This window comes from Heliangelus exortis, chromosome 24 (assembly GCF_036169615.1).
Source record: "Heliangelus exortis chromosome 24, bHelExo1.hap1, whole genome shotgun sequence".
Lineage (NCBI taxonomy): Eukaryota > Metazoa > Chordata > Aves > Apodiformes > Trochilidae > Heliangelus > Heliangelus exortis.
Window position 1 is genome coordinate 4,872,771 of NC_092445.1, and position 16,880 is coordinate 4,889,650.

The 16,880-nt window shown below is 44.2% G+C and overlaps 1 protein-coding gene across 5 annotated transcripts; it reads left to right on the forward strand.

The window, feature by feature from the left end:
• The first annotated feature begins 1,380 nt into the window (after window positions 1–1,380).
• On the forward strand, window positions 1,381–15,913 carry SFPQ (splicing factor proline and glutamine rich). 5 transcript variants are annotated; one of them, XR_011730470.1, is made up of 12 exons: window positions 1,383–2,134; window positions 2,468–2,656; window positions 2,751–3,052; window positions 3,166–3,261; window positions 4,479–4,675; window positions 4,953–5,037; window positions 5,301–5,418; window positions 5,642–5,690; window positions 5,770–5,891; window positions 8,535–14,894; window positions 15,159–15,234; window positions 15,842–15,913. XR_011730470.1 is itself a non-coding variant. In XM_071767647.1 (11 exons), exons 1-10 carry the CDS (start codon window positions 1,490–1,492, stop codon window positions 14,868–14,870), a joined length of 1,824 nt encoding a protein of 607 aa, XP_071623748.1. In that variant the 5' UTR covers window positions 1,383–1,489; the 3' UTR covers window positions 14,871–14,894; window positions 15,159–15,913. The 5 variants fall into 5 exon arrangements, 3 of the variants coding, with proteins under 3 accessions (XP_071623750.1, XP_071623748.1, XP_071623747.1); XR_011730471.1 differs by having other exon boundaries at window positions 14,850–14,894; XM_071767647.1 differs by having other exon boundaries at window positions 14,850–14,894; window positions 15,159–15,913.
• The last annotated feature ends 967 nt before the right edge of the window (window positions 15,914–16,880 follow it).

A 16,880-nucleotide genomic window follows, 5' to 3' on the forward strand; every position in this document is an offset into this window, starting at 1 on the left:
AGAATGATACTCTATTTCTTTCAAAGGGTGGTAAAAATTGATGTCTCCCTAAAATACAGTTCACTTAGGACACAAAAAAGGTGGAAAAAATCCTTTTACGCTCATTATTTTTACTGCTTCCTGAACAGACACGACCAGGTGTGACAGGGAGGCAGCGCCAGTTTGTCTGCAGCAACAGCCAGTCCCAAATTTCTTCTTCCAAGGCTTTAACCTCTGAGACACCTCGTGGTGGAAACAGTTACTGCTGGCAGAGGGGTTGGCATCTCCGGGAGGATCCATTTCACAGCAGCTTGGGGCTCCCCTTCTGCTGCGCTTGGCAGCGCTGGATGCCAGGCAGGCAGCGAGAGACTGAGTGGAGAAAAGAGCAAGAACTGATGGCAGAGTTTTGTTATAAAAGTCTAAAGCCACAGGAAGATTCATTTAATTATGAATGACGTCCAACTTTCCCTCTGACTGCACGAGTATTTGTGAGATTGATGAGTGATGTTTTGTCACAACAAGGCAACAGTTACAGTTTCTGGGCAAAACAAAACCAACAGGTGGCTTCTGCTTGGGTTTCACGGGGTGTTGGGTCCTTCAGACCTGAAACTGAATGTGAAACACGGGTGGGAGCGATGGGGGAAGGGACAGTGTCAGAGTGTCACATTGTTGGGTGTCAGGTTGGTGTCTCCAGCGGGACACTGCTGGAACCAGTGACATCAAACTGATGGGAAGCCCTTTTGTCCCGATTTCTGTGTCAGAGTGTGGAATACTGTGGCCGTACCCACTGTGACTTGTACAGCTGCTTGGTGTTCCTACATTTTTTTACATTTTGGGGCACTGACGTCCATTTTCTTGCCCGGAGTTGTGTTCTGTGTCCACTCTGTATGTTGCAGGTCGCTGTCTCGGTGTCTCCCCTCCCTCCGTTGTGACTTCCCGCGCTGGGATGAATAAATAGTCGTTTTTTAATATCAAATATACTTTCCAAGCATAAAAGAGAAGGCCGCAGACCTCGCTCAATCACATTTATTGGGAACCTTTCCCCCCCAGGGCCCCGGGGCTGCTCTGAGGAGCTCACAGCGTGGCGGCCCCGCCCCCTCCCTCCCTCCCTACTGACTGACAGCCCGGGCAGCCAATCGCGAGCCGGGATCCCCGCACGACTTCGCCTCCCTCCGATCAAACCGTCCAATCGGCACGCAGCAGGTTAACGGATCACCCCGTGCGAACGTCGGCGGTCAAATGAGCCAATGGACAGCGGGCGGGCTCTGAACCAATGAGATCAAAGAATGAGCGGAACGGGGCGGTGCCATTGGAGGTTTCATCTATCAGTCATCGCCGGCGCAGCCGCCGGTTGGCTAGCGGGGAGGAGGGGGTGGTTTCCGGGGGCGGGGATACTATATTAGGGGCGGACAAAGGCGGCGGCGAGGCCGTTCAGCTCGCCGCCATTTTAAGCAGCGGACTGTGAGGAGCAGCAGCCGCGGCCGCCGCACCTCCTCTCCCTTTCTCCACCATGTCGCGGGATCGGTTCCGTAGTCGTGGCGGCGGCGGAGGCGGCTTCCACAGGCGCGGCGGCGGCGGTGGCCGCGGGGGCCCCAACCACGATTTCCGCTCACCGCCGCCCGGCATGGGCATGGGCCAGAACCGCGGCCCGATGGGGGGAGGCCCGCAGGGCCCGGGCGGCCCGCCGGGCGGAGGTCCGAAGCCCGAGCCTCCGAAGCCGCCCGCGTCGACCTCCGCTCCGCCTTCTTCGTCCTCTTCATCATCCGCCACCACGGCGGGGCCCGCCGGCAGCCAGGCCGGCCCTGGAGCGCCTCAGACGTCCGCGTTGCCTGCGGGGCAGCCGCCGCAGCAGCAGACCCCGGTGTCGGCGCCTTCCTCCACTCCCTCCGGCCCCGGGGGGCAGCCGCAGCCCAAGCCGAGCCCCAGCCCCACCCCAGCCGGCGGCCCTAAGAAAGGACAAGGACAGTCGCCCGGCGGCGGGCCTAAGGGACCGGGCGGCCCCCAGCAGGGGCCCGGCGGGCCGCACAAAGGCGGGCCGGGGCACCGCGGCGGACCGGGCGGAGAGCCGCGCGGCCGCGGTCAGCAGCACCCGGGACAACAGAGCCTCTCCGCGCAGCAGGGCTCGGCCGGCGGCGGCGAGAAGCTCTCGGACGAGGTGAGTCACGGCCCCCCCCCCCTCCTCCCTGAGCCACAAGATGGCGGCGGCTCCGTCAGGGCACGGCGGCTCCGCGCGCTCCCGCCGCCATCTTGAGGGGAGGAGCGCGAGCGGGGGGCCCGGGCGAGCGCAGGGGGCGGTGGCGGCCTCAGGGGAGACCCCCGCGTCCCCGGAGTGTTCCTTGGGGGCCAGGGGGCTGTGGCAGCCTGGGGGCAGCGTTGCGATGTCACAGAGGTGCCCCGGGTATCCCGGCGGGAGATAGGCCGCGGCTTGGCGGTGCAGGAGGCGGGACTGGAGGCAGTGATGGCTCGAACTTGGTCTGCTTCTTTGTAGGGATTTAAAGCAAACCTCTCTCTTCTGAGGCGACCCGGGGAGAAGACTTATACGCAGCGTTGCCGGTTGTTTGTTGGGAATTTGCCTGCTGATATAACAGACGAAGACTTTAAAAGACTGTTCGCCAAGTATGGGGAGCCGGGAGAGGTTTTTATCAACAAGGGGAAAGGCTTTGGATTCATTAAATTGGTAGGCTTTCGTACTGTACGTCAATCCCTTTAATTTTAAGGAAATAGTTAGTTACATCTTGGTTTTCTAAAACCGGATCTTCAACTTTCCCCAGGAATCCAGAGCTCTTGCAGAAATTGCGAAGGCAGAACTGGATGACACCCCCATGAGGGGTCGACAGCTTCGTGTTCGGTTTGCCACACATGCTGCTGCCCTTTCAGTGCGTAATCTTTCACCCTATGTGTCTAACGAGTTGCTGGAGGAAGCTTTTTCCCAGTTTGGTCCGGTGGAAAGAGCTGTTGTGATTGTAGACGATCGAGGTAGATCAACAGGAAAAGGCATTGTTGAATTTGCATCAAAGCCGGCTGCAAGAAAAGCGTTTGAACGGTGTACTGAGGGAGTGTTTTTGTTGACAACGTAAGTACTTTGCTGCTTAGGATTTGTAGGTTTAAGCCGAATAAATTTGTCAGCGTTTCGGTTTTCAGAATAGAGGTTCTTACAGAAATGTAAAACGAGCATTTTTTGTTCAGCACTCCTAGGCCGGTTATTGTGGAACCTTTGGAGCAGCTGGATGATGAAGATGGTCTTCCAGAAAAGCTTGCTCAGAAGAATCCGATGTACCAAAAGTAGGCAGTGTCTTTTGATATAAAAAATATATTGATGATGTACTTAGTGTTGTCCCAGACTGAAGGAGATGGTCTTTTGCTTTGTTTTCAGAAACAGGCTTTGAATTTCTATTAGTTTATTTCAGTTCTTCTTTGGGTTTTTTGGGTGGTTTTGGTAATGTAACATAGTGATCTGTTAAGTGCATTCACTGTGAGTTGTGCAAACTATTTTCGACCTTGTATCACAAACTAAAACCTCCATGGCAGCCCTGAAACAGATGGGTTTTGGAATATGTAGAAAATCAGGTTTCTGCTGTTTGCTCATCTTGTTGAGAGCTGTCATCTTCTTTGAGGTCTATCTCAGGTTGTTTCCTCAGGGAGTTTACAAACATTTATGATATGAGAAGAGAAATTACGTAAAACTTTGTCTTGTTCCATGGTTAATAAGAAAATAGTTGTCCATGTATTTGCCTTACGAACTTGGCCCATGGGCATAAACGAGTGGGTAACAATTCTAGGCTAGGATCTGTGTGTTACATCAGTTGTAAAAATCCTGCATTTTCCCAGACCACAAAAGAGAGTGCCAGGGGAGATCCAGTCAGTCTTGTTTGTTTGAGAAAGTGTTCGAAATCAGTCACTTTGATCAAAAACCATAAACAGTGTAGTTAGTACAATGCTCAAATGTTGAAATACTTTACATTGCTAATGTATGGAAAGCTTTTTTTTTTTTTGTTAGTTCCATTAACTACTGAATTTTAAACTCCAGTTTCTTTATATGACAAAATACACTGTTGGGCCCTCAGGCATTTTGGAAATTAAAATGAAGATTCTTCCTTGTTTTTAACACAGGGCTTTGGGAAAGTGGGCACTGAAAATTCTATCCCTCTTTGTGCTCTTTTGTGCATCTGTACCTACTCAGACAAAGGTCTCTCTTGCTTAAGAATTTTGTTTAAGAATTTTTGACAATGGAGTCTCTGACAAAGAAGTTAAGAGCAAGATATTTGTCTCCATATTTGCTAAGGTAGTCCTAGAGTTTCTTTAGATTAAGTGCTGCTGTTTAAGCATGTAAAATGCTGTCTTGGTAGCAGCATAATATCCCAGCAAGTTTTCCATCAGGTAGTTGTGAGACAGTATTTCCAGGGCTCCTTTGATGTTCCCTGATAAATCTGCTTATGATATTTTATTGACCTTCAGTTGCCAAGTTGACCCAGTCTGAACGAGCATCTTCTTTTCTGCAGGGAGAGAGAGACTCCTCCCCGTTTTGCTCAGCCTGGCAGTTTTGAATTTGAATATTCCCAGAGGTGGAAATCTTTAGATGAAATGGAAAAACAGCAGAGAGAGCAAGTGGCAAAAAACATGAAAGACGCCAAGGACAAACTTGAAAGTGAGATGGAAGATGCTTATCATGAGCATCAAGCAAACCTCTTGCGTCAAGGTAATTGGCTCAGAGTTCTGCATCCTATTTTTGCTTTTAATGCTAGCTTAAATGTGTGGCTGTTTGGATAAATTTATGCTCCTTACTGCTAACTTAAGAATTTTGGGCTTAAAAACCCCAGTAAAGTGTAGTTTCTCAGTTTAATGCATGTAGAGCAGTGACACTGAGAAGGTAGCTGTTGGCCACAGTGGTGCAGATGAGGTTGACAGCTGTAAAATCTGAGTTTAAATCTGGGACGAGTCGGTGCAGTAGGTGCTGACAGGCTTCATTTCTGCAGACCTGATGAGGCGTCAGGAGGAGCTGAGACGTATGGAAGAACTCCATAATCAAGAAATGCAGAAACGCAAGGAAATTCAGCTGAGGTTGGTTTGGCTTTCACGGGACTTCTGTCAGTGTTACGTTCCCTTAATTTTTGAGTGACACATGAAAGTTTTTATTTTTCAAGAAACGTCATTGCTGCTTCAGTTTGTATGCGAAATTGAGCTGCAGTGTAAGTTTTTCTTCCTGTTTGAACACCGTAGGGTATCATCTTTGCTTTGGTGTGATCATTTGGTGCCTTTTAAACTGCTCATGCAAGTGCTGGTGCTGAGTGTTGGGGTTTAACAGTGTGCTTTGGGGTGACCAGGCAGGAGGAGGAGCGGCGGCGGCGGGAGGAGGAAATGATGATCCGTCAGCGGGAGATGGAAGAACAAATGAGAAGACAGAGGGAAGAAAATTACAGTAGAATGGGTTACATGGATCCAGTAAGTGAAATAATGATCTTCTAATTTTTTTTTTACTTTGCTATGTCTAGGATTTTCTTAACATCTTTTCAGGACTGATGTGTTTTGCTTCCTTTAGGTTAGGTAATGCGATGTTGTTGTGTAGGTGGAGTGGTAGTACTTGGCTGTACGTGTGCTTTATCTCCTGAAAGGTATGGATTTCAGCAGTGGATTATCTGTGCTAAAAGTTGTTTCTTCTATGCAGAGGGAGAGAGACATGAGAATGGGTGGTGCCACCACAATGAACATGGGAGGTAAAGAATTTTTAAATAATTACTTGATGTGGTTAACTTAAAAACTGTCAGAATATGATTATTTGTTTCTCTTCCTTAGATCCTTATGCTTCTGCAGCCCAGAAATTCCCACCTCTTGGAGGTGGTGGCGGCATAGGTTATGAAGCTAATCCAGGAGTTGGCCAAGCAGCCATGAGTGGTTCTATGATGGGAAGTGACATGGTAACGTATCCTGTGGTGGCTTTAGTTTAGCATAAGGGAAATGTTGTGGTTGGCAGTTGAGTTCTCTACCAGTGTTTGGATGGTTGTGTAAATGTCACTGTTAACTGCTGACTTTCTTGTCAGGTGTTTGACATGAGGAGTAGTGTGGCAGTACGTAGTACTAGAGTAGTTCTTAACCCTTATGGTAGCTTACAGAGTTGGAAGTTGTTTGTAAGTGAATTCAAATGTGCTGTTGGGGCATATTTGCAATTAATTCTGACTTTATTGGACTTTGGAAATTGTGCGTCACTGTTAGGCTTGGAAGGATTTTTTTTAATATAAATTCTAGAGAATTTGAGAAATTTCATAACTGAAGTGCACAATATAGCAGCTTTTCAGAAATTTGACACTTTATGGACAAGAGAGATTTTTGTTGTTCTTTCTGATGTGTAACATTGCATTTATTTTGGGCCTTCCAAGCCTAGGTAGGATTGATGCATGTTGGTATGGGTATGCTGTTAATTCAGAAATCTGCACTCCTGTCTATTTAAGCAGCAGATTAACTTAAGTAATCAATGGTGAACAGCATATCACTTACTCTGTGTGCTGATGTTTGCCATAGAAGAGCAGAAATGCTGGTTTTTAGCTTTAGGCATGTTCCAGCCATCCTTGACTGTAGGCTTTTTGTGGTCCCTGCCTGGCAAAGAAAAGCAAGCCCACTCTTGTCCCATCTTGGGCATGACTGTAGGTAGAGTTTGATAAAGCTGCAGCATATCTCGTGTTCCAAGGTATGCTTCCAAACTCCTATTTTTAGCACACTATACGTGTGAATAGGCTTTGAGCCTGCTTGGTGTTATCACACTGAGCAACACGAATGTAGATTAAAGAAATGCTTAATGGGTAGGATGGAAAACTCTGTTGGCTTGGGTGGCATTAGTAGTGTGCTTTTTCACCCTCCTGGAAGGAGGCTTGCACTCTGTAACACAAGCTGAACTAAATGATTTTGGGGTGGGTTTAGGCCTCTGGCTTAACATGGTGAGCTACCATAGTAGCTTCTCAGGTATCCTGCTTTTTTTTTTTGGGAACCATATCTTAGGGATGCTAACTTTGCAGAGCATCATGGGTTCAGTAGACAGTGCCGTTGGCCTTAATGTATCTATATAATCTACTGATAATTAAGCAGTTCCTAAGTTTCCCTTGAGCAGTCAGGCAGTTTGTGGTGAATGCTGTGTACATTTTTCTCCTGAAAATCATGGTGCAGGTGCATGCTGAACTTGTGTAAGACTTGAAAACGTGGTACGGTCAAAAGGTGTGACAGTAAAATGGTTTAACTGCCTCGGTTCTTAGGAGGAGGATCTCTGCCACACAGTGCTGTCACAGTTACTGGGCTGATAACCTTTTAAGCAGAATTGGAGATAAGCTTAAGCTTCCATGAATTAGGCAGAAAGGACCTAGGTAATCTTCCTGGAATTCCTTTCTTGGGAGGATTGAACCTGACTTTGAGAAGTCAAGAACTCAAAGTGTGAATTTTCGGTTGCAGAAACTTTGTAACAACCCACCTACCATTGTTCTGTTACTTGGTAGTTGAAAATTTGCTTGAAATGAAAGTTTAAAGCTATCTCTGGCTTTATAATTCATCAGTTCTGTAGACTGAATTCTGATCACACCTACTGGTACAGTAACTGAATGAAAGACATGCAGCTAGAGGTGCTGGTAAAAAAATATCTGAAGTCTCTGCTTTATTGCAGGGTAATTTAGCTTTTGCATCTTGGTGTGAAACCTTTCAATGCTGTGAAGTTCTGAATTTTCTGAGAGCTTGTGGTGAAGGTGGGGTGGGAAGGGAGATACTGACTGGATGCACACAACCCTTTGTGCAGAGTTCTAACTGGAAAGACAATAAATTGTAGCTGTTTGAACACGTTTTTGCATATTATACAGCAGCAGTTCCGGAGTATGTGGGACTTTAACAAATGCAAATCTTTGATGGAGGAATTGTGTTGGTTAGGTAAATCACTGGTCATTAGCATTTTTTCACATTTTTTTCTTCTTGCAATCCAGTAGTGCTCACAATCAGGTTTGGTTACTGCCTAAGGCCTCTGCAGTTTAGTCAGCAGACCGTAGTCTTAACCCCATCTTGAAAAGCACATGGTCTCTATTGCAGCACATGCCATTAACTGGTGAGTAGGCATTCTGTTTACAATGACATTTTATGAATGTCAGCTCATACTTCAGTGACCTGAAGATTTGTTCTCTGGCTAGGCTGATTTGGAAATGACAGTGATGTAATCTAAGCTCCTACTGCACTAAAGGTGAGAAGTTTGCAAGAGCTGTTTGCATTAACTTGGTTGAAAATTGCTAGAGCTCATTTGGAAAAGTTGTTAATTCACATCTGCACTAATGCTTACATTTCTAGCACTGCAGGGAGGATCTGTTCTTTGTAACAGATGTATGAGAATGCATCAAGTGGGAACATACCTCAAGGCATGTATTACAATAAACTAATTTTTAAATTACCCTTTTTTCCTTTCTATGTTCCCGGTACCTGTGGATCGGCTCAATGGTGATTGTATCGACGAACCTTGACTACGGAACCTTCTAAAAATATATACTTAACACACATGGACATCAACTACCTTTAATGAACTGTTAATTCTGTTCCAATAGCGTCCTGAACGCTTTGGGCAGGGAGGTGCGGGGCCTGTGGGTGGCCAGGGTCCTAGAGGAATGGGGCCTGGAACACCAGCAGGATATGGTAGAGGGAGAGAAGAATATGAAGGCCCAAACAAAAAGCCCCGATTTTAGATGTGACCTGTAGTTTCATTCCAGTTTGTTTTTTGTCTGTCTTGTTTAGACACCAACTTTTTAATTCTTGCATTTTAGTAAGAAAGCTACGTTTTTATGGATGTTAGAAACTTACTGACCTAATATTTGTAAGTGGTCTGTTTGGGCGAGTACAATTTAATTATGTAATGCAGTGTTTCAAAACAAATTTAGCTGTTTTTTTGATGTATAACGTCCCTAACTTGATGGCAGTGTACCTTGTGCCACTGAATTCCCGAAGTGTACCAACTTTTTTTTACTGTGCTTCAAATAAATAGAAAACTAAATGTAGTAACTCTTCTTGCCAGTCGTGGTTAAACATACGAGGCTGACTACCACACCTGCCACAGTAAACCAAGAGGCTTGAGTAGAGGTCAAACTAGACCAGGGTGTGGAACCCTAGTGAAGAGTCAGATCTCTTCCTGTAATGCCTCTAGCTAAACGTTGGGTCAAACAGTAGCCTAACTTTGCAGTAGGTGCAGATTTTTTGAGCATTAATTGTGCTGCAATAAGGAAGCAAATGAAAAGCTTGCAAGTGCTGTGAGATGCCATAATTCGAAGCTCTGCCGCCAGAAGCGGTGTAAATATTTCCTACAGTTGATGGGTGGTGGGATGGTAGCACTTACCACCTTGGCAGTTACTGCTTGGAATCTTTAAAAGACTTTAAGCAGAAGACTAGCAATGGTTACTTAAAAAAAAAATTGATAGAATGAGTTGTATTGGCTGTCTTCCTAACTAAAGGATTGTTAATGTGATATTTATATGCTCTTAAGCTGTCTGTGATTGCAGGATCTGGCCTTGCTCCGTATTGTATACTTGCCTGAAATTGCTTGGCAAAAAGACCAGAAGTGTTACTTGAGTGATAAGGTTAACTTGCTTATGTCCTCATGCTAATTGAGTGGACTAATTTGCATAGTTCAGAGTACAATCATTTGTATTATGGGGACTGCAGGAACTATTCTTAAATAATGTAGCTGGTGGGGTGAATCCTAAAAACCTGTATGTAAAATACAGAAATCAGCTTGCTTGCATGATGGTTATCGCTCTTTTATTATTGATGTTTGGAGATAATGCATCAAAAGTAGTATCTGAATCTGGAGCTTAATAGTTATATTACACAGTGCAAATAAACTCCCTTTAAGGTTCTTTTGTAGAAGATTTGATGAATGCGTTAGCTTGCTGTTCATTTTATTAAGCCCCAGAAGAATTTCAAAGCATTCTGGACTCATTGATAAGGCAGTTGCTTTGTTTTTTATTACATTGCAAAAAGATAAGCTGGGAATGTGATTTCCCAGTGTAAAATGCCTTGGTGTTGATGCAGGATACATCAACCTGCTTGGCACAAAGTAGGTAAACTTAGTTTGGCTGTACCTTCCCAGGATTCCCTAGCTACCCAGCATTCTGTGAATAGCTTTAACCTTCCAAAGAGCTTTCTATTCCTTGTGCTAAGCATTGGCTAATTCTAAATTCCATACTAAATTTCCTCTGTGGTTAAAACTTCAGTGTCAGATTGGCAGTCTTTTAGAGTGCAGACTATTCCTTGTGAAGAACTCACTGTAAGTGCTGTTACTCCTTAAATGGAAAAATAGCATGTTGTGAAATGCTGATACCAGGTATAACCCTACTCAGAATTTGAAGTGCACTAAATAGTGACTCAGCTTGTTTGGTGAACACTTATTTTCCCAGAAAATAATAATGAATTGCTGTTCAGGAAATTCTGAATTAGCAGTTCCTGAACTGTGGACCCAGTATTTGGGAGTACTTGTATTGGATACTTAGTTTAAAAACCAGCAATTTTCTTTATTGAAGTAGTATTGAATAATGCCTGTGTTTCCTGGAGGGTGTTCATGGGACACCCACAAAAGGCAAAGGTGTCTGAGGTGGGGAATTCTGAACCTAAACATTAAATTAATTTTTTCAGTTTATTTTTCAGATTACATGTCATTCTTTATTAAAGAGATGCTGGCGCATATCCTAAAGTTTGTTCTTTTGTAGTTCTGTAACTTGGAAGAGTGAAGGATGCTGATGTCCTTGGTACCTTGCAGAGGTTGTCTTTGGGTACCCCTGTTCTGTATGTAAGCTGCTGCTGTTAGGTATGAAAGATACAGCTGACTTGCTATGATTACGTGATTAGTAAATATTTTGAAAGATTTGGCAGTTTTCAAAACATCTGAATGTTTGGTTTAATCTAGCTTTGTTGTAGCTGCATAAGCAGAATATCATTTAAAACAAGTTCTGCTGTGTGTTGCATGTATTAAACAGGCATATAATAAATGAGCCAACTTCTTTTTCAAGACCTGTTAAAGGTGGTGTCTTAAAAGCTGGCAAACCAACTTAAAAATCTGATAAAGCTGCTAAATGTGGGAAGTGAGAAAGTTTTGTTCCTTTGATCTCTTCCTATGAGGTTTTGGACTTTTTTCATAAAATCAGATTTATAGAATCGAATTTTTAAAACCATTTAGAAAAGTGCTTTGTTGGTCAGACCTGTTTTTGGATGGTCTGGATCACGTAACACATTTTTGTACTGGACATGGAGGACATTGGCTGTTGCAATTTAGCTTTCTTTATCAAAACTGAGCCCATTTTGCCACTTAGCTCTCTAAAAACTGCAGCCTGTAGAAACTGGTGTCGTTATACATATCTTCATGCTTTCTCAGAAATGAATGCAGAATAATCTTCTGGTGTAGACACATTACACTAATCATTTATACAACTGATGAGAAATGAAGCTGCTTTTGAGATTTTGTGGTATTTTTACGGTAGAAAAATTCTTGGCTTCTCCTTGGCAACCACTTACTGTGGCAGCAAGTTTTTTGCTGGAGTTTGAGACTGCAATTTACACTTAAAAACTAGTGGCCTGCTACATAACTGCACTTAGCCAGCATTTCTGCAGTTCATAACTGTGAGGAACGTAGTACCAGAAATGGCAATGGACATTAGGACCCGGATGTAGTATTCCTGCTTGCTCCAAGATTCTCATTGCCGACTGCGTCCAGGTAGGTAACAAGCAATATCATCTAACTTGGTGACTTTCTATGTAATCTTATACTGTGGGTATTCTGACATCACACTTCTGACTGTGGAATTACAGTGCAGCACTCTCCATATATCTGTATGTTGAGCTTGCATCAAAGCTGCGTGGTTTTCGGTTTTAAGCTTTTGTTTTGTTCAGAGTCAATAAGCAACTTACTGTGATTCTTAGATCAGAATTTCCAGACCCGATTCCTTTGTACTTACGACTCGGCTTGTGTGGATTTTTTTTTTCTGAGTTCTGATGTAATGAAGATACTCTTAGAGGAGCTCTGGGGGGAAGAGGGAACGTGATCTTCAACTCACTCAACTAACTAGTCACTTAGGTGCAAGCAGTGCCTAGAAAAGGACTGTTGAAACTTTCTGTAGTGATGAGATGGCCCATCCGCAGTGCATCCTTCTGTAGAGTCTTGACTGGGTAGGAGCTGGGTCAGTGATGGCTGCTTGAGCCTGGGGTGTGCTTTGGGGAGTCACTCACTTGCTGATGCAGCTTGGAGTTGCAGTATTTTTGAGGGTGTACAAATAAGTGCTTGAATTAATATCTCTGTGAGTATCTTCCCAGAGTCTATTGGACATTACAGTTGTCTTTATTTTAATTTTTGAGTGACAAGCATAATACCTTCCTCTGCCTTTAATTGACAGTGATGAGATTCTGTATTTTCTGCCTCATAGAATCATCTTGGTAGTGTAATGCTCAGCTTCACTTTTCATCACTCTTGCGGATGCAATTCTAAACTCTTTGTTACCAGAAATACTCAATGTTAGTGTTTCAGGATTAACGTGCTTACATTTCCAGACATCCAGACGTGCTGATCTCCAGCTCTTTTTTGCATTACCTCTTGAACCTGAATTTCAAGGTCCCTTGTTTCCAGCACATGATCTAGCTCTTGTCTGACGTTCAGTTGATTTTGGAGGTGTTGTAACGTGTGTTCCCGCTTGTTCCGCAAAGTTCTGCTTTGCATATTTGTTTCTGGTATTGTCACATTTCAACTCTTCTGTGTTACTTTCCAGGCTGTGAGACTCTTCCTGGTGTGCAGAGGACCTGCTGGGACAGCCTTGCCCCTCTGCTGTAGCCTCTCTTCATTTTCCACTGAACTCTTGAAGCAGCAGCTGCACCTTAAGATCATAATAACAGGTCTTTGGTTACACCACAGTGTAGTTAGTCAAGCAGTGACACCACTTGTCACAAAGTCAGTTTGGCTTTTTGTGATGGCTTAACTCTTACTGTGACTGGAATTCAGTAGCAGAACTGTTGGCAGTATGTGTACTGTCATGAAGCAAAACTGAAGTATTGCTCTTTAAACCAGTGCTCACATCTGCCTAGTTTTTCCAGTGTGCTCTGGATACTTGACCTGCAGGAATGTTGTGGAGGGGTTATTGGCACATCTGCCTCATTCTGCATACTTGAACTTGCAGGGTTTTTTTTACACTCTTGGAGCAAGCAGTTTGTGACTGGACCATGGGTCTCATACCAGCTCTGACTGTCTGCAGTAATGAAACTTGGTGTGGTAGCAACTTTAAAAGCAAACAGCCATGTCTGCTCTAAGTCAGTCTGTAACAAGTGGGTACCAGAAATGACACTGAAGTGCTCGCATTGTGTTTCATCTTGGTTTTATCTGTGTGTGAAATACACTTTTTCTCAAAAGCTTACCTGAAGCTCAGAAGTGTGGTGTCAGAATACATATGCGTACCTGCTAGGCCCTCAGAGCCAGGTACTGGTGCTGTCAGGAGAGCACAGCACAGCGTGGATGGGGGCTTTACTGTAACATTAAGCATACAAAGTGTTGATTTGCTTGCAGTTTTCCCCATAGCTAAACACTGAGGCCTGTGAGTAGTTTTAGGACTTGAGCAGTAATGGGGTTGCATGTCTCTGTTAATCATTGCCAGCTGCAGTGACATGATCAGGAAGGCCAGTGTATTGTTCCATTATGTTAAATGAGGCTAAGCATGTTGGAAAGGATGCATTAAAAGTATGCTGTTCTGGGTAATTACTTGGCTTCTTCCACTACTAGCAAGTTTGGCATCAGCTAATTAGCTTCAGATTTTTTTTTTCTCTCCATACCAGCTAGTGGGGCCGTTAAATAGCTGCTTACTTACTGGAAAAGGAAAAAAGGGAGGATTGGCCTTCTCCCACCTCTGTCATTGCTGCTAGATAATGATTGACACGTTAGGACTTGGCTGTGCAATCCCGCAGTGGTCTGTGAATATCCCATCTCTATAAATGTTGCTTCTGAACACCAGTACTGAAGAGCTAACTGGGGAGGGCTGGGAGGAGTGTGGCTATAAGTGAATCTGGAGTGTTAAAAGGATGCACAAAGATATAGTATCCCTTATGCATGGTGTTTGTTGCTATGGCAGAGAAAACAAAACGTGCATACTATACTTCTGCTCCTGAGGGCCATGATGAAACCCAGGTGGTGGGTTTGAGACTAAAGTAGAACTTCTCCCTGCCTGGTCAGATCACACTGTGCCCGTGGTGTGATTTGCCTCCCCACTAGAGATGTGCACAGAACCTTGTACTACATCCCTTGCTGCTAAGCATTGCATTTGCCCTCAACTTAGCTAGAGTAAAAGGGAGGGTATCTTAGAAGGGAAGAATCTGTTGCTGAGAATAAAAGCAGTAGAGTGACAATGCTGACCTCGAGTGTCTTCCTTTGGCTTTTGAAGCACTTTTAGGACTATTGAACCTGAGGGCTGCTAGGAGTCCAGGGGCATTGCACTCCTTCATGAAAGGGAACAAAGAGAGCATAAATCCAGGAGAAAAACTAGGGTAAAAGAGTTGGAGTAGCTTGACAAAATTGTTAATGCCTTCACATAAGGGATAGTATACCTCTGGCTGCAATCAATCAAACTTCATGGTACTCAGACTGGTGATTTACGGTTTGTGCTCAGACAAGGTGCAGTTTTTCAGGCAAATACCTGCATATTCCTTCACCTCTTCACAAGGCTTTAGGTTAGCCTATTTTCTGCCCCTTATTCTTCCACTTCATGTTTTGGAATAAATTGTAAATTCCCCCCTCATAACTAATCAGTCCATGTATCTTAAAACCTTATTTATTTTTAAGTTAGTTTTGAAATGGTCATGGTTTTCTCTGTATTACTGTAATAACTTCAGTTGTTATCCTTTAGGTGAAGATGAAAGCTGAGTGAAACCGGAGTGCTCATCCATGGGAAGTAAGCATCACTTCTGGTCTTATTCTGAACAGGTGAAATAATAAAAGCTTCTGGGCACTTGATGTTCAGTCACTGAGTACCTTTGAATTGGAGAATATTGGGAAATCAGTACGAGTGACTACATGTGCTGTCAAGCTGAGGGGTTAAGCACCCAGACTCCATCTGGGCTTATTGCCTTGATGGCAGTAGTTAAAAATACCTTTGTAGATGTGGGTTTGCAGGAAAGATTTCACTGTAGTTATTAACTTCTGAATCATTTTCCAGTTCAGGAGCTGAGCATGAGCACATTCCAGCATGATGCCCAGTGATATCTGGATGGACCAAGATAACAAGTGAACAAGTAGGTGGTGTCCTTATCCTGCTGTAAGGGCTTGGTAGCCTGGTGCCCTGGGATGCATTAGGTGATTCCTGCCTGAAATTTGCCCTCAGTCTCAATTTTATGTAAAACTTCTGAATCTTTCATCTGTGGAGCCAAAATGGTAACCATTGCTTGAGGCTTTTCAGCCCTGCAGCATCAAATAAACTCTCCTCTCAATGCTACAGGTGGTTAAATGGGAAATAACTGTTTCTGCATGCAAGCTTTGGTGAAAGGGGATGAGTGGTTGTCAGCAAGGAAAAAGGGGAACATTAGAACAGCTGCTTCTCAAAGGTTAATTTAAGTAAAAGTTTTTAAAAGCTGTTTTTCTGAAACACTTTCAAAATAACCTGGAAGATGAATCAGCAAATACAAGAGCACAAACAGGAAATAAAGGGATATAAACTTGCAGAGCTTTTGGGTCTTTGGAATTTATGTAGGTAAAAAGGAGAATGCAGTTCATTTACTCAATTCCTAGAGCACACTTGATGGGTGTGGTCTGTTGTGATGCACTCTGGGTCCCTTTCAGCAGAAATCACAGGTAACACAGAATTTTTAATGCTCTTACTAACTTTGTGCTTTGCACTTGCAGAAGAAGATGAAGTCAATGCAGTGAAGAGGAGCCAGGAAGATTAAAATTTTTACAAATAAAATTTTATTTTTTTTTAAATAAATGACTCGTATTTTATTCCGGAGTGTATGCAGTGAGTGAGCAATCTGTTCAGCTTAGCAAGTTTGGGATAACTGTGAAACACAGAAGGTGGTGGGAGTGCTGGAGTGAGAAGGGCTTGAGTGGTGGGTCCTGCTGTGTGCTGTGACAAGCACAGGGACAGAGCCACTCATAGTCAGAGTTCTTTGGGAGCCAGAAAAGTGCTGGGTTTAGCTCTAGCAGCACAAATTGCCATGGTTCATATTGCTCCATTTGATACTGCAGACAGCTGTACTGTGCACACACACAGAGTTCATGCTCTCATTTAGTCAATGCTGTCCTTTTTTTAACTGTCAGGGAGTTTTAAGTGTTAAAACCTCAGCATTACAGGGTTTTACCCCCACAGCAGCACCAGAGGGAAAGGTCCCCTGGGGTGCAGGGTGCCTGGTGGCAGGGGAGGCTGCTGCTGCTGCAGTGAAAAATTGCTCCCTGTTCTTCACTTTCTCATGCAAGCAGCCAGGTACAGGATCAACTGAGGTATTTCACTCTCCTGATTTGACTTTATTTTGCTATTGTGATACTGAAAAAGCTTCACAGAGGTTTTGTGAGTCCTCGATAGCTCCACTGCAGGAGGTGGGTTTCAGCATCTTTGCCTCCACATCTGCTGCAGGATTCCCCTGCCTTTCCTCCCCTGCTCCCCTCAAATTTTGTTATTTTCCAGGAACTTGCCCTGATTTCCATTGTTGCTGCATTGGCTGCTTCCTCTGTCAGCTGTTACAGCCTGAATGCCATTCCAGCATTCAATGTACTGAACTTCACCTTTATATTATGGAAAGTTTTCCTTTCTGGCCTGAAATGGGGTATTTTGGAGTGCGCTTATCACCTGGTAGATGTCTCCAGTACTGGATCCTCCAGTTGGTAAAACTGATCACCCCCTACCAGGTGCTTCATTTCTCTAAGTAGCTCCTGTGTCTGAAAAGAG

Coding starts and splice junctions, on each gene's coding strand:
- SFPQ (XM_071767646.1), top strand. CDS start 1,490: ATGTCGCGGGATCGGTTCCGTAGTCGTGGCGGCGGCGGAGGCGGCTTC. Junction 2,135..2,467: donor GCGAGAAGCTCTCGGACGAG/GTGAGTCACGGC, acceptor GCTTCTTTGTAG/GGATTTAAAGCAAACCTCTC. Junction 5,038..5,300: donor CGCAAGGAAATTCAGCTGAG/GTTGGTTTGGCT, acceptor TGGGGTGACCAG/GCAGGAGGAGGAGCGGCGGC.